The sequence below is a fragment of the Podarcis melisellensis genome (genome assembly GCF_964234715.1).
Source record: "Podarcis melisellensis genome assembly, chromosome: 4".
NCBI classification, from domain to species: Eukaryota; Metazoa; Chordata; class Lepidosauria; order Squamata; family Lacertidae; genus Podarcis; species Podarcis melisellensis.
The window spans coordinates 8,480,870-8,503,477 of record NC_138531.1 but is presented as its reverse complement, the minus strand read 5'-3'; the positions used below and the strand labels follow the sequence as shown (position 1 = coordinate 8,503,477).

Below are 22,608 nucleotides of genomic sequence, written 5' to 3'. Positions count from 1 at the left end.
TTTGGAAGAGTTATCCAAGTGGAAACTAGCCAGCTGAAATTGCTTCTTGCTAATTGTGTCCAGCTATGAATTGTGTTGTGCGTGCAATGTGAACAAAAGTCAAGTTTTATACTGGATGCCCTAGGTCTAATCAACTACACGTGTTATTTCACATGTTGTTCAGTTTGTGTGTGTATGTGATATACTTTTTTGAATGCATGTTCCTTGTGCAACAATTTAAAACCATGGGCATGATCTAGACCCATCAAAAAAGTGTTTTAATAATACGCGTTGCAAACTTTGTATGAAAAATTGGGTTGGCAAAAATGGAACTCCACAGCGCCATCTGGTGTCACAGTATTAGAATGCATGAACAACTCATATAAAACACTTTTTCTTTGCCAATGTAGTGAGTGCAATGTGTCCATGGTGTTTGTACTCAGTGCAGTTATTTTTGACAGCTACCAAGGATTAATACACTAGACAACCTTAGATGGGTAAATAAACTGTGGGTGGTGACCTGTTTATCAAGTAGATAATTATTTTTGAATGAATTTATTATGGCTGTCTATGAACATATTTCAACCTTGCTGCACTTTTTGTGTTGATACATACTTAATAGGATTTAGTGCCATTGGGAATTAAGTTACAGAAGACTGATGTGTGAAAGAGCAAGTATATTGAAAATCTTATAACTGGGTTAAAATGGCAATATTGTGTCTTACACTAAGCCTCTTCCATAGCACTGCCATTATTTTTCTACCTTTTCAATGGGATTCATTTTAAAGTTATGATACTGCAGTTTCCTTTTCCTTTTCCCCCAGAGGAGCTGGGGGATGCCTGTGAATGCTTCTTCTCCATTTAAAGGATCATGTACTGGTGAAACAAATGCTGTCCCAAACAAAACGTTAAACTTACTTATCTATAAGTTCACATTCAGGCGTATTGGAACACCAACGGTATATTTACGTTACAGACTTAAACTGGTATAGCAACCATTCTCTGTTCCCAGGAAATCGTGGAAATTGATCTGTGAATGAAGGACTAGGGATGATGAACACCAAGATCTTCTGAGTGTTGCAGTTAAATGGTATAAAACTAAAACAATATGGTTGTATGCCTTAATCATGGGTGGTCAGAAGGTAGATTGCAGTCTACTGATGCTGGCCAATTTCCAGTGAAACAACCAGTGACTGCTGTCACTCGGATTAATGGAAGGAGTGCTAAGCTTATGTAAGAATGACTGTGCACTTAACATAGATTAGCTATGTTTTCACTTTTGTAAACAGATCCTGATAAATGCTTTTGCTTTGTAAAAGGAAAACAAAAAAACAGACCTTTTAAGATGGATGTTAATCCACATCTGCCCTAAATCATGCAGTTGGGATAAATCAGGGAGTTCAGAGAAATATATTGGACTCTACTTCAGCCCTAGACTGCACATGTCAGAAGAAGAGCAAAGAAGGTGAATTTTTAAGACTGTTACGTATGATACACTAAAGAGATTCCCCATGCCATGGTGATGGTCCTGCTGGACAGCTGCTATAGATAAACATGTTATTACCATAGGGATGTGTTTTCAAGGTAATACGCACACTGTCTCCTAGATACTATAATAATACTAACAAAAGCCTTGTAAAGTTAGATATTAAGCACTGACATGCTAAGCCAAACCATGGCTTTGTTCAGATAAGAAAATGAACAGGTTTCTGGACTGAAGAGCTTTACTACACCCACTGAGACTACCTGTGCCCCAAGTGACCGAGACAGGCCTTCTTTGGCACCTTCCCCACCGCATAGTAGACACAGTTATGCACTCGGCATTTGGTGGGGTTCAATGCAATATTTCCACCAGTTGTGCTCTAGCCTTTGCCCATCCTGTTTCATCACTTGGAAGTCCCTGGTATATCAGGGATCAAAACAAGCTCCATAGCAGAGAGGACACTCATAAGTGTTTATGCCAATAAATAGCCCATTTCATCTCTCCGTTCAGCAGCTCCAGAGGCTCAGCAGGATCGACAGTTCTTTCCAATGGAAAAGCGGAAATCCAGCGGGTTCCTTAAGTCTCCATGGATGGGCATTTTAAACTGGTTTTCCACCACTACAGGGAGAAGTAGCCATAGTAAATCCAAACTTCACCAGAAATTGGTCTGACCATGACCATGGAGTGATTTCAGCTCCCTATCCCTGTCAGACCACATGAGATCTATATGCTACCTTCCTCCAGTCTCTTTTATGGCCAAAATGAGTTAGGTGAAGATTCTGATAATGTCTTCTGTGTTGGGTGTTTTGAACGTGCACCTCAGGGATCCTTGAGTGATGCTGATTCTGTTAACTTTTCAGTGCCAGGTGGAACATTTTCATAGTGTAGGACTTTTAAATTGTGTTAGGTTTAGTTTGTTAGTTTAATCTGGTCTTTATGTAATTTTTTTCTAATGCTGATTGCTTCCCCCCTTAACTCTATGAATTTGTTGGTGTTTTGCTTTAATATTGCAGTAGACTGCTTAGACAATTTGCTTGTACAATTTGCTTGCTGGTACCTCGGGTTACATACGCTTCGGGTAACATACACTTCGGGTTACAGACTCCGCTAACCCAGAAATAGTACCTCAGGTTAAGAACTTTGCTTCAGGATGAGAACAGAAATTGTGGTCCAGTGGCACGGCGGCAGCAGCAGGTAAGCCACTGTACTCCAAAAGAAGTATGCAATTAAAACAAAAAACCTTGTCCCTGTGGCAACTCTCCTTACTCTGATGCAATTTCTCCAACAATTGCAATGCCAATCTTCCTGATCATATGAAAAGTGCTTTTGTCAATGCTGGATACTGGGAAAGTATCCATGTGGCTAGGACAGCCCACACAGTGAGCCATTACAACAGAGCAAAAAGAATTGTGACACGGAGATAGATCATATTGAGGACAAAGTTAAACATAGCATCCAGGTCAACATATCAGTGAATTGCATAAGTTCACCTGGATAATTTATAGCTGAGTTGAGATCTGAGTCTGGAACTCATTTCTCATACCCTTAACCATTCTGCTATATCAGCTTCCAATATCTGCTACAGCAGCTTCCGAATTTGCAGTTCTGTGTACACTTGGGAGTAAGCCCACGGAACACAATAGACTTACTTCAAAAAACATGCATAGGATCATTCCATATGATGTGTAGGAACCAAGCCATTTAGGGATGAGTAATTCAGTCCATTATGAGCTGAACAATTTATGCCTTTGTTGGGACTTTTGCATTATTAGGTTTATTTTTTAAAGAAATTAAGCACTGAATTCTTTAGGCCCTGTTTTGTTTACAAAATGAAACTGTAATCAGGGGAGAAGAAAGTTGCAAGGGAATATAAGAACCTCTTCTTTGTTTGCCTTCAGTTTCTTTTCAGTTAAGCAAATATTAAAAAGTGATGCCATTTGGTATGCAGTATGCATAGTGTTACACGCCTCCGACTATCTAAGCAGAAAGATTCCAGGGTTTCCAGGGTTTGGTTTCCTTGGAAAGAAGGTCAGCAGAAACTGTGGTGTCTTTAGAATTTACATTGTTTTATTTGCACATATACACAACATGAGCCTATGATGGAGGGGCTCACAGTATTAATACCCCAACACATCTTGCTTCTCCCTTAGTCACAGCCTTGCATTCCAGCACAAATCAAGCATGCGTCTACCTCCAGATTCCTGGCCTGCTTTTCTGCCCAGTTCTCTCATAACTGGCTACTCTGCTATTGTTCTTCCAGCCAGGTGGGAAGGGGAAAAGCCCACCCATTTGCCCCAATACACAGACCAACTTCATTGGTTATACTAATTGTGGTGCTTACCTATTCTAATTCACAACTATTGCCTAGACAAAGGGATTGGATTGGTGAGTTTGCTTTACCTCCTACCCACCACAGATGTGGGAACCCAACAATTGGAAGGGGCTCGGGGCACCATGCAGACAGATCTCCCAAATCTACATCATTAGTTAGGAATACACTGCACATAGACAATGGCAGAATACCTGCTAGGATGTTTAGCGAAGTGCAGAGAACTGAAAACTTGAGCATCGTATAGTTCTTGTTCACTGTCATTCTCCTTATTGTTCAAAAGTGGCATTTTCCTACACCTTCGTTTAGGATGAGGGATTGTCAGCTACCAATTACAAAGGCACTCCAAAAGTATCATTAATTCACAAATGGTATCAAAGGATATCATCACCTCTGTGGTTTGATCCCGGGTAATGGGCCAGGCACAAATAGCTTAGGACTCCCTCCCCCTGCAATAAACGACATATGCTACTGGGCAAACAGGGAAACTCGGTTTAGGAGAGGCTTGCAAAGTTGAAATAAGCTGTGCCATCCTGACAAGACAGCCTATTGATGTCTCTCCCTTCTGGATTGCAGAGGTGGTGCCCGCTAATGTGCTTTCCCTCACATTATGCCCGGGAACCCAAACATTAAAATTTTGGAATGTTACAAAAGTTTTGGACCTGCTTCCCTGTGTTGCTTTCATTATTCATTCTCCAATCTTTTTGAAAATGGTGGCATATCCAAATTGGAATGCTAGGAAGTGAAAAGCACTGTAGGTCTTAGTAGAAGGGTATACACAACTGGCATTTAATCGTGAATCCACATTCCCAGAGCCAACTCAAGATTGAAGAAATATGAGATAGTCTTGGAAGGTAAAGGAAACAGAGTGTGCATGAGTTTTAAAGCTTTTTGGAATTCCCTGCTTGTAGGAACATGGATTATTGATATAAGGAAACAATCCCAAATTAACAACCTATGAAGACTATTTCTGTTGGAGATTTTAAACACAGGCCATGTTTCATTTTTTGCAGTCAGGTTTTTGATAAAGTTTGTACAAATATGAACTCCTAGATTACTTCTGTTTGTTTTGACTTTTTCATGCATTTATGAAAAGCAGCTTGAAAGGGAAGAATGAGAAGGTGCCTGTAAGTCAGACTTGTGGGAAAGGGCTTTTTATTATTATTCTGGGAGATATATAGCTACTCTCTATTAAAGTGAGCATTTCAGAATCTCCACATTCACATTAAAATTTAATAAACTTAAACCATATGAAATTTTAAATTTGAGAATAAAAGTTTAATTCACCCCTTCTGCTGAATACCAATGTTTTGAAGATTTCCTATGCAGACAGAAGAAAGCATTAAAATTGTTAATATTTCAGTTAACAACCAATTTGTTTCAGTGAAAGACTTCAGGTTTGGGGTCAAAGGCATGCAAAAGATTGCTTCATTTGTAACCTTGGAGGAAAGGTTAATGTACCAAGGTGTTACGTATTCGGGCTTTGCACCTCATCTGGCTGAAACATGGATCCTGAACTGAAATGAGGCAGTTTCTGAGGATCCTGGCTTTAGCCAGGTTGGGTTGAGGCATTGCTGGATCAACTTGAGCTATTTGTTAAAAATTAGGTGTTTGGGGCGGGGGTGAGAAGGAGGGGAAGGCAGCCTCTGCCCGCCAGCTGGTGAACAAAGCATTCGGCCCTGCCCTGATTCACCAGCACATTCTCTGAGGAAACATTACAGTCCCTAAGTGGTGGATGGGGAGTTCAGTCCTGCTCTCTGCAGTGCAGTTGGGTGGCGGCAGAAAGGGAGAAGGAAACAATATGTTTAATTAGGATTTTAAAACACGAGTGGTTGTGTCAAATGGTTTGAAACCCTTATTAAGGAGCAGGGCTGGCTCCTGAATCCGGCAATTAAAGCATATCTTTTGGATAAGTTTTCAAATGTGTAGACCTAAAGATGCTTCTACCATGATGAAAGTGGGTGGGGGATATCCCATGGCCTTTCCATGATCGCTGCTGCTGGTCTCCTTCCTTGGGCTGCTTGCACAGGCTGCTGGAGTACGGATGAGGCATGTTGGGAGCAAAACTGGAATTTTATTTAAGCACACAAGATGGGGGTTAGAACTTAATAGTTTCAATCAGAAATACGGTAATTAAGAATGTACCTATAACTTCCACTTTAAACTTGTTTCTAATTAAACTGATTTCTACTAGAATGTTGATTTGTATTACTAAGCCAGTAAAACACTTCTAGACCCTTACTAGGATCTTGTCCTTCCCCACAGGGAAATAATCTGTGTTGCCTTTCCTAGCAAACCCCTAACCACTCGTCTATAATCCCTAGCCAAAGCCTGTTTCAGCATTTAGCAGTCAGTCCTTGATCGTAAATGAAAGGTTTGTGGTGCTATCTAGAAACAAGAAATTCACCAGTTGTTGTTACATGCCTGTTATGGGAGTAGGAAAAACCTCTACTTGCGATCTTGGAGAGCATGTACCAGTCTCAAGCAGACACCACTGGGCTACACAGCCTGCTATAAAGTGTTTACATGGGTAAGAGTTCTCTGTCTTGGAAAAAAAATTGGGGAAAAAATGATTTGCCTTTCTCTCTTGAAATCAAAATAGCACATCTTTTTCTTTCAAATCTATTTACAAGGAAAAGATTTGAAGAAATCCCTAGGGTGTTGGCGTATATTTGTTTTTATAATGCTCTTACATCCTTTTCTGTTTGCTATTCCCTTTAGTTAAAACAAGAAAAAAATCAATAAAGAAGACTTCATAAACATAATAGACTGGATTAAAATACTAGCTGGAGGATTATATAATCAGATCTAATTACCTGCTCATAAGAAATGTGTGTTATTAAAAAAAGAAGAAGCCGGAGATGGCTTTACATATACTTTTTTGGCCGATGTTTGAAAAACCCAGCAGACTCCTCCCCTATTTTTTTTCCCACACAGAAAATGTAATTTCTGGAGTTAGGAAACTGGGATAAAGTGTTCTGCTACTTCCCCATAACTGGAAGGTAAAGAAACAGAAGAACCACATTTGTCAGAATGTGAATGGATCACAGGTTCCTCTGCAGTAATATCTTCATGATATTAATATTCTCTACAATAATATATTGTTTCCTCCTTATTGTTCACACTCTGTCCTTTTAGTTCCGAAACTGAATCCTGTAACGGACCACTGATATGTTGTCATGAACTGTCATGCTTTATTGCCATGTGTAGTATCTCCTCCATCCCGTGCCTCCACATCAGGAAAATCCCTTGCAAGGCCAAGCAAGCAAGTTGCTGCATCCTCTCCCCTCATCTTCTGTGCATCCTGGCAGAGAAGAGTGCGGCCAGTGAGAGGTGGTGGACTGTCCCTGCCACTTTACTATGAGCCGCATTGAACCGTTGCAGTGTGATGCCAACCACTTGGAGCTTGGACAGCCGATCCAGAAAAAATACCACGATCGAAAAAGCTGCCGTGAGATCAAGCAGAATTAATAGCAACACATTTTCCCTTTTTCTATCCCGACAGAGGTCATCATATGGGTTACTAATACAGTTCCCATTACAAAACATGGCCTAAACCCCAACTGAAATGGATCTTAATGAGGCCACCTAGTGAAATAACAGAACAAATGAGATTTAGCTGGCAACAATAATACCTGTTTTATGCTATTAGCCAACATTTACAAACTTTGAAGGCAAGTCAGTTACACGCACGCACACACACAAACACTGCTTTCCAATTTATTAATTTATTAATTATCTATTAATTTTTTAGGCCTTCATTTTTTGTGTTAATGGGTTTTAACCAGGAGAAAGTTAGTTTGCTAAAAATGCTATCGTCATATCTAGTTTGTTGCAAGCTTTTTGGAAAACAGGTAAATTTGATGATGATTGAGAGGCATTTATGTTCAACAATATATGCTCACTGGGTTTGGCAGTGGGCAAGGTTTGTGGCCCAGCGTGTGGCCCCACTGTCCTCCAGCAGCCATGCTGCTCCACTGACCGTTGCTCCGCCCACCCCTTGGTCACCGCAGAGTTTGCTTTGGGTTCCCGTCAAAAACTCCTTTTAAAATTGGCCCATCTGCAGCGGTCTGGGGGGTGGGGCAAGAGTAGCAGACCGGGAATGAGCAGTCTTCACTCCAGTCCTCTCCTAAAGGATAAAAGGGGGCCTGCACCGACACCAGCAGCACAGAGCTTTCCCCTTCATCTGAGGTCTGCCTGGGCACACAATAAAATGTGTCTTTCTGGTGCACATAATCAGAGTTTGGTTACGTATTTCAGACAAAGAAATGTATTTAGTCTTTTCGCAAAATGATATTACCATAAGTTGTGCAGAAGGCTTAATGGGTTGTAGAGTAGCATACAAACATCAATGTACCTGAAGTCAACTTTTAAGTCAACATTTGTTAAAATAAATTAAAATTCAGGAAAAGTAAACTCACAGGTCAGTAACTGTGGAAGGTTTTTGTGTATGTAGCTAAAAACTTTCTTGCAGGAGGAAAAGTCATTCGATTTACCTTGATCTCAAAAAAGATATATTCTTAACAACACAGTTATGTGATGGTTGCTTTGATTATTGTGACTCGCTGAGTGTCAAAAAATGTGGATAAATACACAATTGACAGATAAAGCCAGGGTAACATAGCTGGAGCTTAGGATGATAAGATATGTCAGTGGGAGTTTTGTCGCTATCAAAAGGGCAGGTGCTTCATGTGGAGTCCTAATTCATGCTGTCATGGGCCCTCACAGGGGTCCCAGCATGCCGGGTATTACAGTTTGTTGCTGTCACTTCCAGAAGCATTCTTTACAGCCAGATAAGACAGTCTAGAAACCAAAGTATTGCACAGTTGTTTACTAATAGGGCTGTTGGCTTTAGAAACATAGCTGTCACCATTTTCCCTTTACTTGCAAGGAATCCTATTCGGAATAAGGGAATTTCCCTTAAAAAAGAAGAAACGTTGACAGCTATGTTTAGAAGGCCTCCCAAAAACTGTTTCAGTTACTTTGCCATTCATAAGGTTGAGTCGTAACAAGCAGTTCAGGCAACCTTTTTAAAATGCCAAGTACAATAAACATCTCCATTTCCACTGCTAGTTTTCTTCTGTAATTAATATATATCTATATATTAGGCTTGAAAGGAGCATTCAATTGTAGCCAACAGAATAGGCTGTGGTGTGTGTATAAACCCCACAATAATTACTCCAATTTCCAAATATACCTATGGCCCAGTAAGGTTGGCGACCCCTGCTTTATGCACTTACAAGCCTCACTGATCTCAGTGGAGCTTACTTTGGAGTAGTCATGTAGAACTGCATCCCAAGGAAGATAGAGAAGTGGTGACATAATTCACACTTGTTTGTTTAAAATCTGTCAATTCCGATTTTTTTAGATATGGCAGAAGTTCACTGAATTGTTTTAAAATTATTTCAGTCCCAAAACAACAACTACTACTACTACTACTACTAATTATTATTATTATTAATGTAGACAGAATAACAGGACTCAACAGTAGCAGAAATATTTTTTGGATGGAGCTATTCATCTGCTAACTTATTATAAAACTGACATAATGTTCAGGCATGCTGATTCCCGAGAATATAACATGACAGACAGTTCAGACACAAATCCAGTTTCGTACAATACATCTCCCTTGGAGAACTCTCCAAACAGAATTCATCTGGTTGTCAGGAAAACCTGTTACTTTCTCATTTTCAAGCAAGCTCAGCCATATGGTTTATTCAGCTCCAAGTCAAATTTTATTTAGCAATGAATACAACTGTTCGGAAGGGAAAATAAATACACTTTTATAAAATCACCAGTGAGGTTCCCAGTTCCTTAAAGTTAATACTACAGTGTCTACAGTGATCCATTTATCTAAAGAGAAAAGAATATGCACTGTAATTATTCTCTGCTTTATTTTGAATAATGGTGTGTTTTATGTTGTTAACCGGGCGGGACTGACTGCAAGCTCCAGTGGTCATGACCAATGTCGGGGGAGCATCATGAGCCGGAGGCCTGTCCCACCCCAGAAGCTGACTCATACAGGCAGGATAGTGTAAAGAACAGGAGAGGTGTCACCAGCAGTCAGACCTCTGTTGCATGAACACTTTCCCAACAGCTTTTGGGGGTGGGGGGTCAGTGACCCTTTTGCCGTTTGGGCCAGCCACCCCTACTCTTCACTCTCACACCATCCACAATGGATTTGTATTACATTAAGAGCATTATTAAAGGTTGGTATGCAGTGAGAAAACTTAAAGTTCAGTATTGTAGAAATGTAAAGACAGTTTATAAACATAAGATATAGGCTGTATATTTTGAAGACTGTCTGTAGAATTAAAAGCTCCCTATAAAAAACATGCATGAGTCTGTTGGCATCCATGTTTTTCGGAAACAACAGAAGAGTGCACCTTCAGGTGTCTTTGAGTATATAGCTGGGTGGGGGGGTCCAGCCTTCTGATTCCTCTCAATGTGGGATCAGTGAGATTCTAGTCTTCTCAAGGTGCACATCCCTGGATAGGGCTGGGGTTCTGTGCAAGCAGCACCTCTATATGCAAATACATATACAAATATGCGCACAGAAGCTAGTTTTCTTGCATGCATGGTTTCTCATATATCTATGAGAATGACCATGTATTATGCCAGCAGGGGCTGGTGTGAGTTGTGTAAAGGGCACATTTCAGTTCTATTCCTTTCAGCATTGAGAATCTGATTAACTCCTTGTTCCTAGAAGTATTTCATCATGACTAACCACCCACAACCTTTGCCTTTTATTTGGGCTTACAGGTTGTCAGCAGTCAGCCATTCCTTGACACCTCCATGTGACATGGACCCAAGTAGTTCTGAGGAGTTCTATCAAGCTGTACACCATGCTGAACAAACCTTCAGGAAGATGGAAAGCTACCTGAAGCAACAACAACTATGTGATGTTATCCTGATTGCTGGGAACCGTAAGATACCTGCACATAGGTAGGTGATAAAACATGGTAAATTAACTCTGATTTAGCCTAATCTTTGCAGACATGCCCTTACAGACTTTGTTCCGTATCTCGAGAAATATTTCACTCTTGATCATAGGTGTATATCCCTACAAGCACAGTGCGCTGCCACTACCGCTTACATGTCAGGAGTTTCAGCATCAGGTCTAAAAATGTACATGTGAACTGCATAGCAATCTTGCTGCCTAGGCAACTACCTAATTCCTAATACCATTTTTATGGTAATGAGGGTAATGCCACTGAACTAGATCATCTACTATCAACACTTAGTACCATATTTTACCTCTCCAGTTTCCAAATCAGAGGAAAAGATGCCTCTTCTTTTAACCATCTGGTAGCATCATTGGAGGGAAAAGATTACAGAGACAGCCTTGGAGGGATAAAAGATGGTGATAGTTTATCACCATAACACCTTTGCTTCTGGGGAAGGGGGAAAAGGAGCGAAGAAGGTGTAGTAGTCACTTACCGCAAGCATGTACTGTCTACCTTTCCTTCTGCATTTGCTAACCACAACAAAAGAATACAAGCTGTGCTTGGGAACTGTTGGTGTTTATTCACCGAGGAAGGAAAATAGTGGGAAACCATGTATAAATTGGGGGAAGGGGGGATACAAAGAGCCTGAAATAGAGCCTGAAATATTTTTGTGCATGTATGTTGAAAGCAAGTCAGAGTGAATCCAGAGAATCTTGCTGTACAACCTGGCTGCCTCGCAGTCTTGCTCATGGTGTGCTAGCCCCTTGCTTCCACCTCCCCACAAAAAGTTGACCAGTTCAAAGCTTCTGAACAGAATCTCTTGAGAACAGGTACTCAAGTGCCTGCAAACATTATAACCAGAAGGCAGTGAATTGCAGCTTTTAAGATACCTATTGTGGTGAGTCGTCAAGGACACGTTGTCACTAAACTAATTTCAATTTGAAAATAAGTATTAAAAATAAGCTGGGGTGGCTTTCTACCCCGACTGCATATAATGGCCCATAGGGTACAAATTCATCCTATAGCCAAATGTCAGTTGTGCTGAGGATTAATTTCTACCCTGAGGTGTATTCATAAGAAAGAAATGTGACATTGGTACCTGGCCAAACTTGGGTTAGTAGTGGTGACATATATGAAAAGGGCAAAGTTGCAGAACTAATTCCTCGTAAAGATTTTACAAGACACGTACCTCTGATGTTCAGCAGTAGCCCACGTTCAAAGACTATTGGTGGAATTCAACATGTGCTATATTACAAATGTTCTGTCTGCAAAACCATTGCAGCTTGTCAGATGGAATGATCCCCCCCTCTTGTCCCCATACATACTGTTCTAGGGGTTCTTTGGACACACACCCCGAGCCAATTTTGGGGGACAGAAGGGAAGTGTGATGAGTACAGAGAAGGGGGAGTCTCATTGTGCAAGTGGAACTCCTTCTGCCAGGTTTTTTTTTTTTGTTTTGTTTTTGCTGGCTCGGTGTTTAGGTGAGGCCTGGCCTGCATTTCAGCCAAAGTCCCATGAAGTTACTGAAAGCCATTATATTTCAAATGCTTGATTCTGTTCATCTGAAAGAACATAAGACAAAGAAACCTTTTTAATGTTGCTGCTCTGATTTACTTTACATACTTGCCAAATTTGGAAACTGTGATAAAGTACTTGCTGGACAGTGGGAGGAGTTGCAGATTTTACAGGGGCGGGGAAAATGAGATTTCTGTTTACCATTTTTATCTAAAGGGTTAGTAGACATATTTGCATCACTGTGTGTCTGCACACTGAATCTGATTTTCTGACTATTTCAGTTCAACAGCAATCAAATCTTTTTGAAGCGGAAAAAATTGCTTTAATAAATATAAGCTTGCCCATGAAATAAAAACTGCATCACATTTTTGCCTCGTACTTAAAGGTGCATGCATGCTTGTATATTATTTCTGACTTCTAATCTGCAGTCAACAGCTCACTCTGTTCCATCAAGAATTACTGGCACATATAGCGCACTATATATTACACACCCCTTACACACCCTCTTCAAATAGAATTTTCAGGCTGTGAAATAACTTGTAAATATGAGGAACAGAACACAAGGCAGATGTTTATTGTGTGACATTTATTGCAACAATGTTTCTTTAAGCACTTCTGCAACTACCATGGGCCCGTGCGGATGAGAAAAAAGCAAGGCTTTGCATTTGAAGTATCGCAGGCCCACTTGCAGCACCCTCATCCCCACCCCTGTGCAAGGGCAATAGTTCACTGCTTTTATCTTTTTCTTTTGACCAGCTCCAGGAAAAGTATGAGCATTTAGCCACGCGGGTGGCGCTGTGGGTTAAACCACAGAGCCTAGGTCTTGCTGATCAGAAGGTCGGCGGTTTGAATCCCCGTGACGGGGTGAACTCCCGTTGCTCGGTCCCTGCTCCTGCCAACCTAGCAGTTCAAAAGCACATCAAAGTGCAAGTAGATAAATAGGTACCGCTCCGGCGGGAAGGTAAATGGCGTTTCTGTGCACTGCTCTGGTTCACCAGAAGCGGCTTAGTCATGCTGGCCACATGACCCGGAAGCTGTACGCCGGTTCCCTCAGCCAATAAAGCGAGATGAGCGCCGCAACCCCAGAGTCGGCCACGACTGGACCTAATGGTCAGGGGTCCCTTTACCTTTACTTTTAACACCTATAGAAATTAAGCTCCTAGAGCTGGATGTCTTATGTTATGCTAAGGGAGCTGGGCATGTTTAGCCTGGAGAAGAGGAGGTTAAGGGGTGATATGATAGCCATGTTCAAATATATAAAAGGATGTCACATAGAGGAGGGAGAAAGGTTGTTTTCTGCTGCTCCAGAGAAGCGGACACAGAGCAATGGATCCAAACTACAAGAAAGAAGATTCCACCTAAACATTAGGAAGAACTTCCTGACAGTAAGAGCTGTTTGACAGTGGAATTTGCTGACAAGGAGTGTGGTGGAGTCTCCTTCTTTGGAGGTCTTTAAGCAGAGGCTTGACAACCATATGCCAGGAGTGCTCTAATGGTGTTTCCTGCTTGGCAGGGGGTTGGACTCGATGGCCCTTGTGGTCTTTTCCAACTCTATGATTCTATGATTCTATTCTATGTAGAGGGTATATGAGCTGCTTGTCCACATCAGTGGAACTACATCATCCCTATTGGTAGATTATGGTAGAATGCCTAATTTCTCATGCATAACATTAGATGATCCATGTTTTCTGATAAAGGTGATAAATGCAAATGCGGGTAATTGAAAGCAGTGGGCGGAAGTTTCATATCTACATTTGCAACTCCTCCCGCAATAAAATCCACTGTTGAACTAGAAACCAGGTGGGGTCAGGGTGGAGGGAAACTTAGGTCACTTGAAATGTTGACTTTTCCTTGGGAAACAAGGAATTGTGGTAAATTTTCCAATTGCTCAGATCTCTGCAACGCCCTGGATAGTGCACGTGGAAGTAGTAGGTTTAATTAAATGCTGGCTTCGAAAAGTTGGATCAAAGTATTTTGTGAAATGATGGATTATCTTTGGGCTGCATATAGCATGCAACACTCCATGGAGGAAACAAGGTTCATTAGTTTATTCCTGTAGCATAGCAGGAATTGAAAAGAAGAAAATGACATCCAGGAGACAACTGACCTTTCTGCTGAATAGGTCAACATTCCTCAGTGGCAAGATTTAGCACCACCTGCAGCCCTCTGAGGTGCAGAAAGCAACAGTTCATTGTGAATTCAGTGAGTCCAAAAGCATCCTTATTTTCCTTTTGAATATTGGATGATTTAATAGGATGTCATTTCTCAGAATTAAGATTAATTATGAGGCAACTTTCACTTCTTGTTTCACATGGTTAAATACTAGCTTTGGTAGTAGTTCACCAATGTGGGTTGTTTTTTTAAATTGCTGCTCACACAAAAAAAATCTGAGTAAAATATTTTTACGTACAAATGAAATATATGTTTAAGAGAAACCCAGACCTTTGTTTTGGCAACTTGCTTCAGGAAAAATGGATCTTTTCCTGCTCAATGAAAGCCAGCTTGAGGCCCTTGTCTGGATGCTCAGGCTGCCATCAATCGGGTGCCTCCCAACATACCTGGGCTGAAGTTTGGCGTGAGAAAGTAGCCTCACTTTGGTCTCATCCTGCTCCAGTCTTTGTTGAATGGGTCTGGAGTCACTGCCATGGCTATGTATATGGCCAAGACCCTTCTCCCGCTACAGAAATGCAAGGTAATGCCCACATTAGGGGAGGGCTGTATTTCTTAGCCCAGCTTTGGGGGTCATGAAGATGCTTGACATTCTCTTCTGCCACCCATTCTGGTGACTGAGGGCAAATATAGCCAACTCGATTTTGTAGACTGGGTTGAAGATATCTGACCACCACTTAGCAAGGACCCACCCCAAAGGATATTCTTAGTGCATAGACTATCACAGAATGGGGCAGTTGTCTCCTAGATACAATGGGAGACGCTACTCTTTTTCTTGTAGTCAGTATAGAGAGACAGACCTATATACCTTTGCAGGCACCTTCTTCACCTCTGAGATACAGCAAGCATTATTATTCTAGAAGTTTCAAACCTTCCAGGGACCATTCCAGGTCCCATTCTCACATTCAACAGCAGGACTCTTCTTCTCCCAGCATTGAATCATGGAAAGAATGATACCATTCAGGAGCTAAGATTGAATCCAGGCAAGGAACTCTCTAACTATTCCTTCCATCACAGGACAAATGGAACGCTATTATTGTTTGTGTGGTATCAACATTCCTTGACTTGCTAATGCTTATTCTTTGATAGCTGTTTGACACTGATTGACCTTAAATAAAAATAACCAATGTGTTACTAATTTTGGTGTGTGGTGATGTGTAGTTTTTAAATGTTACTTTTAAATTGATTGATTTTCATGAAATATTAGCCTTTCTTAAAGTGAGATCCTATCCATGCATACAGTGGTCCTAATCCTAGATAACCGTGCATAGGATTGCCATTTGAGTCAAACTAGTGTGCTTGATTTTCATGACATTTTTTTTTAAAAAAAAATTCATGTTCTTAAAGTACGGGTGGAGAATAGCTGGGGCTTATGAGAGTTAGAGTTCGACAACATCTGGAGGGCTACTAGTTCTCCACCCTTGAATTTCACCGAAGGTTGCTTCTATTTTTAATTTTAAAAAATCTTTATTGATTTTATGTATTAAATCCCTTCCGCACAGATGAACAAAAAAACAAGCAAAACCACAAACCACATCACCTCACATACAAAGAAATTTTTACATATAAAATAAAATTCTTCCATATATTGGGATTTCCATCATCCTCAATATGGGTCCATCATTACCTTGTTGACTGCATATTTGCATACAGCAGGTTGCTTCTAGCTGAGCACATTGAGAACAGGACGGTTTAACAGTTAATGTGAAATGTAATGGATTAATTATTACTTGTGATCTTCTTTTCATTTCCCAGACTTGTTCTCAGTTCTGTTTCTGATTACTTTGCTGCCATGTTTACAAGTGATGTTTGTGAAGCCAAGCAAGAGGAGATCAAAATGGAAGGCATTGACCCAAGTGCACTCTGGGATCTTGTTCAATTTGCATATACAGGTACGGAATAATATGCACTAAATTATATTTTATTAAATGGAAACTTCTTTAACCGCAAAGACACATCTGAACCATAGTAAGTGCAAAGAATTGCAAAAAGATGAGTGAAAGTTGAATGCCATGTCTTTGTAGTATTTATGTGTCCCATGCGCTTTGTTGGAGTTGCCTGTGCACTGGAGAGGAATTAATAGTTGTAATTAAGATGTGGGAGGGCCTTTGGTTATCAGGAATTGTTGTGTGTGGTTGTGGGAGGGAATTATGCCCTTGACCCTTAACAACCTGAGCCAGTCACCCTTTTGAGGTCTAAGAGTTGTTGGTCTCAATGCAGGTTTGCTTTGTGCATGTGAGCATGGACCTTCTCCAAAGAAGTATGCAGTGTATGGTTTCAGAATGCTTGATCAAATGTGTTGTGATGTGTATGTGTGGTTGATGCCATAGTTTGGAGCGGGAAAGGGGTTAGCCTGCCCCACATCTACTCTAAATGGCATCTTCCAGAACTGGGATAGAATCATTGGTTTTTAATGCCGGTGAACTGCTACATATGTTGGTGTGTAATGTGCAGTTAGACCCTTATTAGTATCCTGAGATAATACAGGAAATACACCCTGTTCACTGAAGTATAAAAAATACATGAGACTTTCACAAACGTACGTGGTTACAAGCAGAATGTCAAGCTCTGCACAGAACTGATAAGGTTTTAGCTTAAATAAAGCATGCTACCCTTAGAGAAGAAGGGTATTAGGAAGATGAGTAGAACATTAAACTGCCAAATTGCATGCATTTATTGACAATGAAATTTTAATGTATCTCTGACCAAGCAGCACCCTCAGCAAAATAAATTAAAACTTCAGTATGTAATGAATATCTTTAAAGCAAAACATGTTTAGTCTGAGGAAGAAACAATGTGTGTGTGTGTGCGCGCGCACATACACACACACATATACATTGTAATGTTTATGTTAACTAAATTTCCCACTTCCGTTAAGTGTTTTAATTGAATATTAAGATATTTGTTAAAACATTCCCTTATTATAATGGGATTACTCTATGTAGTTTTACTATGATAACTCAATACAGAGTTTTCATTGCAACATAAATGAAATTACTGTTTCATTAGGATTGCCACTTTAATTCACATGGTATGTATTATGCAAATGTATAAATAACATATTGCAGCAATTTATGCTTATTTTCCCCCAGAATGCCAATTACTTAGCTAACCAAGAGTGGCTAGTTTAAAATATATGTACGTTTTAATATGCAGAGGAGAATAAATCTTCACCCAATAGGGCAACATCTATTTCATTTGTGTACCACCCATCTGGATTTTCTCTTCAAAGGAGAGGTCCAGGTGTTGGGGGGGACACATGTTCAGTGACAGATTATCTGAATCCAAGCATCTGCTTTCCCTTCAAGACGTGGCCAGTGCTGTAAGAATTGATAGTGCCAATAAACTCTTTGCTCTGGGCAGACCATCAGCAAGTTGTTAAGCACCAGAGTCTCTGGATTGGACTCCATATACAGCAGAGAAAAATATTGTCCAGTTATATACCTTTAAGTTCTGACATCTCAGAACTGGCCCACATGTAACATGGGTTATCATTAGCCAGCCCTGGTGATCTCTTAAGAGAACACTTGGAGGAGACAAACAATAACTCTTGGAAGAGGGTTGTTTCTTCCTAGTGGTGAAACTAGCCTTATCTGTATGATATAAAAAGAGTTTGGGAATGGAGCTTGCCAGGAAGCTTTTGAAGGAGACTCTTTGACGCACTCATACAGATGAATAAAGCAACTGCATTTGCAATAGTTTCTAAAATAGCACCATTGTATAAGAATTTCCATTGCACTCCTTTTGTTCCACCTAGCTATTTTAAGGGTTTGCAGAAATTGAGAGAATGGTTTTTACAAAGTTTTAGTTAAATCTGGTACCTTCAAATGTTTTAGATGGCAGATACAGGAAGAGGTCAGATTCTGTCCTTAGGAACAGATTCAGATGCATCTGTCCTTAGGGTTAAAACAGTTTGAACACCTTGTATATATTATTATATATTGTCCTTTGTACAATTTCAGAAGTTGTTTATATTTAGTGCTTATCAAGGTGACACAAATAATATTAGTATTCATAATGGGATTGTGTCAAAAATATCTTGCCACCCAAGCACTGGTTGTAAACTTGTTAGTAATGGAACTGTAATGCAGAGATACATGCAGTTTGCTGAACTTCCTTTTTATGATTTTGTTTTAAACGTTTATTGATTCTAAAAGGCCAAGACTCTGTAATACTTTAAGGGGGCCATCATTTGCTTTGTATTGATAAAAAATGTATCTTTGGTTGCATGCAAAGCAATAGGACATTACAGTGGTGCCTCGCAAGACTAAATTAATTTGTTCCATGAATTTTTTCGTCTAGCGAATTTTTCGTCTTGCGAAGCACAAAATCCCATAGGAATGCATTGAAAATCAATTAATGCGCTCCTATGGTCAAAAAAAGTCCAAACAAAGCCAAATTTGGTACAACAAGAGCTTATTAAGTGCTCTTTAAAGTCACACATACTGTAAAGAGCATTTCAAAATTCAAACCCAGAATTTTTTTAAAAAAACAGCAGAGTGGCCCAATGGTCACAGAAAATCATAAAAATGCAGGGGGAAAAACACAAGCTTCCAGATTCTTGCAAACCCCTCCCCAACTGTTCCCCCAGCCACCCAGCACACAGAAATTCAAATCCAGAATTTTTTTAAAAAACAGCAGAGTGGCCCAATGGTCACAGAAAATCATAAAAATGCAGAAAAAAACACACAAGCTTCCAGATTCTTGCAAACCCCTCCCCAACACCAAGTCCTTGAATTCCAAACACCCCAACCCAAAATCCACCCCCCCCAAAAAAAAGTTTTAAAAGCTTAACTTACCAAATGGCTGCAAAAGAAGTTTTGGAAAAGCTTCAAAAATCACCAAAGTCTTTAAAAACCTCAAAAAAGGCTACTATGTACACTGCGTTCTATGAGTTGCTCCTCAAAGTCAAGTCGCAACTGTATTAATTGTGTTAAGAAAAAGGAAACAAACTTGCAAGACGTTTTCGTCTTGCGAAGCAAGCCCATAGGGAAATTTGTCTTGTGAAGCAGCTCAAAAAACGGAAAACCCTTTCGTCTAGCGAGTTTTCCGTCTTGTGAGGCATTCGTCTTGCGGGGCACCACTGTAATTTAAAGCAGTCTTGCACAGATTATTACTGACCAAATTGAACATAGGCCTCCACAATGTATGGCAGCTGGAGAAAGTCCCTGGGCCTGAGGTTCCTCGCCCCTGTGTTATTAAGATAGTGTGGTACTTCCTGAGGTTATAAATATCAGTCTTCTTCTCTCCATAATATAATGATTCTTCACTGTACACCTATTGGCTGTCCAGAATTCTTTGCAAGAGGAAAGGCATTCTCACAATATAGTGTACTATAGCCACTCTAAGAAAACCTCAGTCACTTACAACCACTCCCCTCCTCCCTTGTTAATCAAGCCGAGGACAAACATACTTGTTTTGTACCACCTGGAAACAATCTCCCAGGGCCACCCCAGGGCGTGGGGAACCTTTGTCCCTTCAGATGTTGTTGAAGTACAATTCCAATCAACTCCAGGAAGCGTGGCCAGTGGCCATGGATATTCATCAATATCTGAAGTGCCAAAGGTTTCCCATACCCGGTTTATAAGTTCTTTATATCCCAAGTCTATAAGTGCTTGGGCACACTAACCCTGCCTTTCTGTGTTGCTAAGTTGTGCTGCTCCTTCGCCCCTCTAGTCTGTTATTCCCCTGAGTGCTACCCAGGAAACTGAGATGATGACTGGCATCTGTCTCACAACCCGAGATAATCATCCTTTTTGTTGTCTTCAAAGAGGTCCTCAATGTAATCATTCTCCTCTCCTCTCTAACCCAATGTTCTTGCCTTTTTTCTCATTCCCACTCTCCCACCTTCATCTTGTTCAGGCTAAAGCCGTACTGTGCATTTGTGCCACCAGCTCACCCCACAATCTCTCCTTCCCCCATCTCTCCCTCGCCATCTCTCTTTCTCCTAGGAAATCCTTGTAATTTCCTAGTTAATTTCTGTTTCAGTATTCTTTTAGTTAAAAACTTTAATTTTTTTACATCTATGACTTGTTTCTGTTTCTCCCTTGGCAAAGGCTAAACAATCTGAATATTATGCATGCTTGCTTCTTTGTATTTTGGATGCCATGCTAGTAGGACCAGGCTCCACCAGCCTGACATCAGGCTATCCATGGCTGGAATAGGGCCAGAATCACATTGGAAAGATTTCCCAATGCACCATTTGAACTGTATTTCTTCAAGCATTAATATTCCAGAAGGACTTAGCCCCTGAACATAGAATATTAGTATGCAGATGTGCAGAAACATGTGTCCTGAACAAACTACTAAACCATAGTACTATGTGGATGAGCCTTCATGAGCCTGAGCAAAGGCTTGCACGTTATTCTTCCGCTCCCCACTCCCCAATGGTGCATCAATCCAAACTTATGTATAGAACCAAGGCGATAGGATTTGCATGTTTTTAAGGGTACAGAATGTGCCAGCAGAGCCCGTTCACAGGGACTCTGCAAAATGAATACTAAGGTTGGAACTAGCAAGTGCAATCCCCTTTCCTCCCCACACAGACTAATTTATGTAGATATATTGCCTGGTCAGGTCTTCAGTGAATGGTGAAAGACACACAAAGAGGAGGAGGTAATAAAAGTAGTATTTTAGTATATCTTTTGCCTAAGTATTTCCAGTACAATAATTTTTTTCCTGCAATCTCTTTGATTCCTTTAATACAAATATACCGTAGTCTGACAAAACTGAAGGCAAGATTACCAATTACATGTGAAGGATACTTGCAGGCAACCTTTTCAAGATTTTGTCTGAGAGGAATCTGTAATTACCTATCAGAGCTCCCAACTGCTGCCAAGAAGTTTAAGTGAGGTACTCAATGGTAGCGCAAGCCACAGGTATTCCCATTTCACATCTGTCTCATTTTTTTTCAGATTATAAACATTGTTTTAGACCCTTTTAATGATGTATTTGCATTCATTTTACCCTGCTGTGCGTTCATACATTTATCCATCCATTCATTCATTCTCTCTCTGTATCTGCAGGTGCTGTAAAGAAGTTCATTACTGTACACAAGTCACTCTTTCTCATGCCTCATTGTCATTTACTATTCTACCCAGTGGACGTGGGGAAACAATAGGCACTTACAAATCTCTGGAACTGTTCACTGCCGCCACTATATTGGTAATAGACGTCTCACTCCTATCATCCATTTCATAAATAAGGGGGGCGGGGTAGCACAAAGCACTGGTTCAACTGCAGCTTACAGCCCATGTTGAAATTGTTGTGTTCGCTGTGAGGTGATGTCCCCTTGCCCTGGCTTACCGCTGCAAGGTGAAGACCCATTCACACAAGCAGTGTAATGTCAGAGGAGGAGATTAATGGAAGATTCCAGTTCCTCTTAATTGATTAGAAAAGTCACAGCACCCCCACCAATGACCTCTTGTGAGGTTAGTTACTTGTGTGGTAAGTCATTTGATGCGTCGACTACAATAGTTCTTATCCCTGCTCTATCTGCCATTTGCTTCTGTAAGCCTTATATGAGTCATTGAATGAAGACTAATTTAGGATAGAACTGTAAATTTCCTCAACAAACCAAGTTTGTTGTTCTTGTCAAGTTGTCCCAGTCAAGGACTTTTAAATACGGGGGTGAACAGCTGAACTATAGCTGTGGGAAGCTGAGCATCACACTTGTGATTAGCCTAATTTATGCTGTAGTGATCAGATTAAAATTAAATGGTTTCTCTGCAATTGCAAAAAAAATGAGAAAATTATTAACATCTGTGAGTACTCAATAGGTTTACTTTCTTAACATGCCCAGTATACATTGCCACCTTGCCTGACATGTATCTCCCCCCCACTCTATTATACCCAGCTTTAAAGCCTCACTGTTACAAAAACATACACACACACACACACCAAACATTATTATATATATATATATATATCTATAACACACATATTGGCTCTTATCTGGCTAAAATTGTTTCTGACTATGTCATGTCCACACCAGTGGAACATGCCACTTGGCTGACTTAGACTTTGGGCTCACCCAGACTTCCTTTTGTGCTGTATTTCTAGGCACACACCCAGGCTTTAAAGTTGCATGTTCAAGCAGGGCTTTGTTTTTGTTACCACTGAATTCGAGCAAAATGCAATCAGGTGTTCCATAGATTGATATTTGCTTAGATTTTGTGGTAAAATAC

At 40.5% G+C, this 22,608-nt stretch overlaps 1 protein-coding gene across 5 annotated transcripts in view; it reads left to right on the top strand.

The window, feature by feature from the left end:
• KLHL1 (kelch like family member 1) overlaps positions 1-22,608 on the top strand; it is a 140,770-nt gene that overhangs the window by 14,336 nt on the left and 103,826 nt on the right. For all 5 annotated transcript variants that reach the window (XM_081907313.1, XM_081907311.1, XM_081907314.1 and 2 more), the window contains exons 2-3: positions 10,554-10,736; positions 16,178-16,314. In XM_081907313.1, the coding sequence (XP_081763439.1) occupies positions 10,554-10,736; positions 16,178-16,314 (320 nt within the window). The remainder of the gene's footprint in view (positions 1-10,553; positions 10,737-16,177; positions 16,315-22,608) is intronic.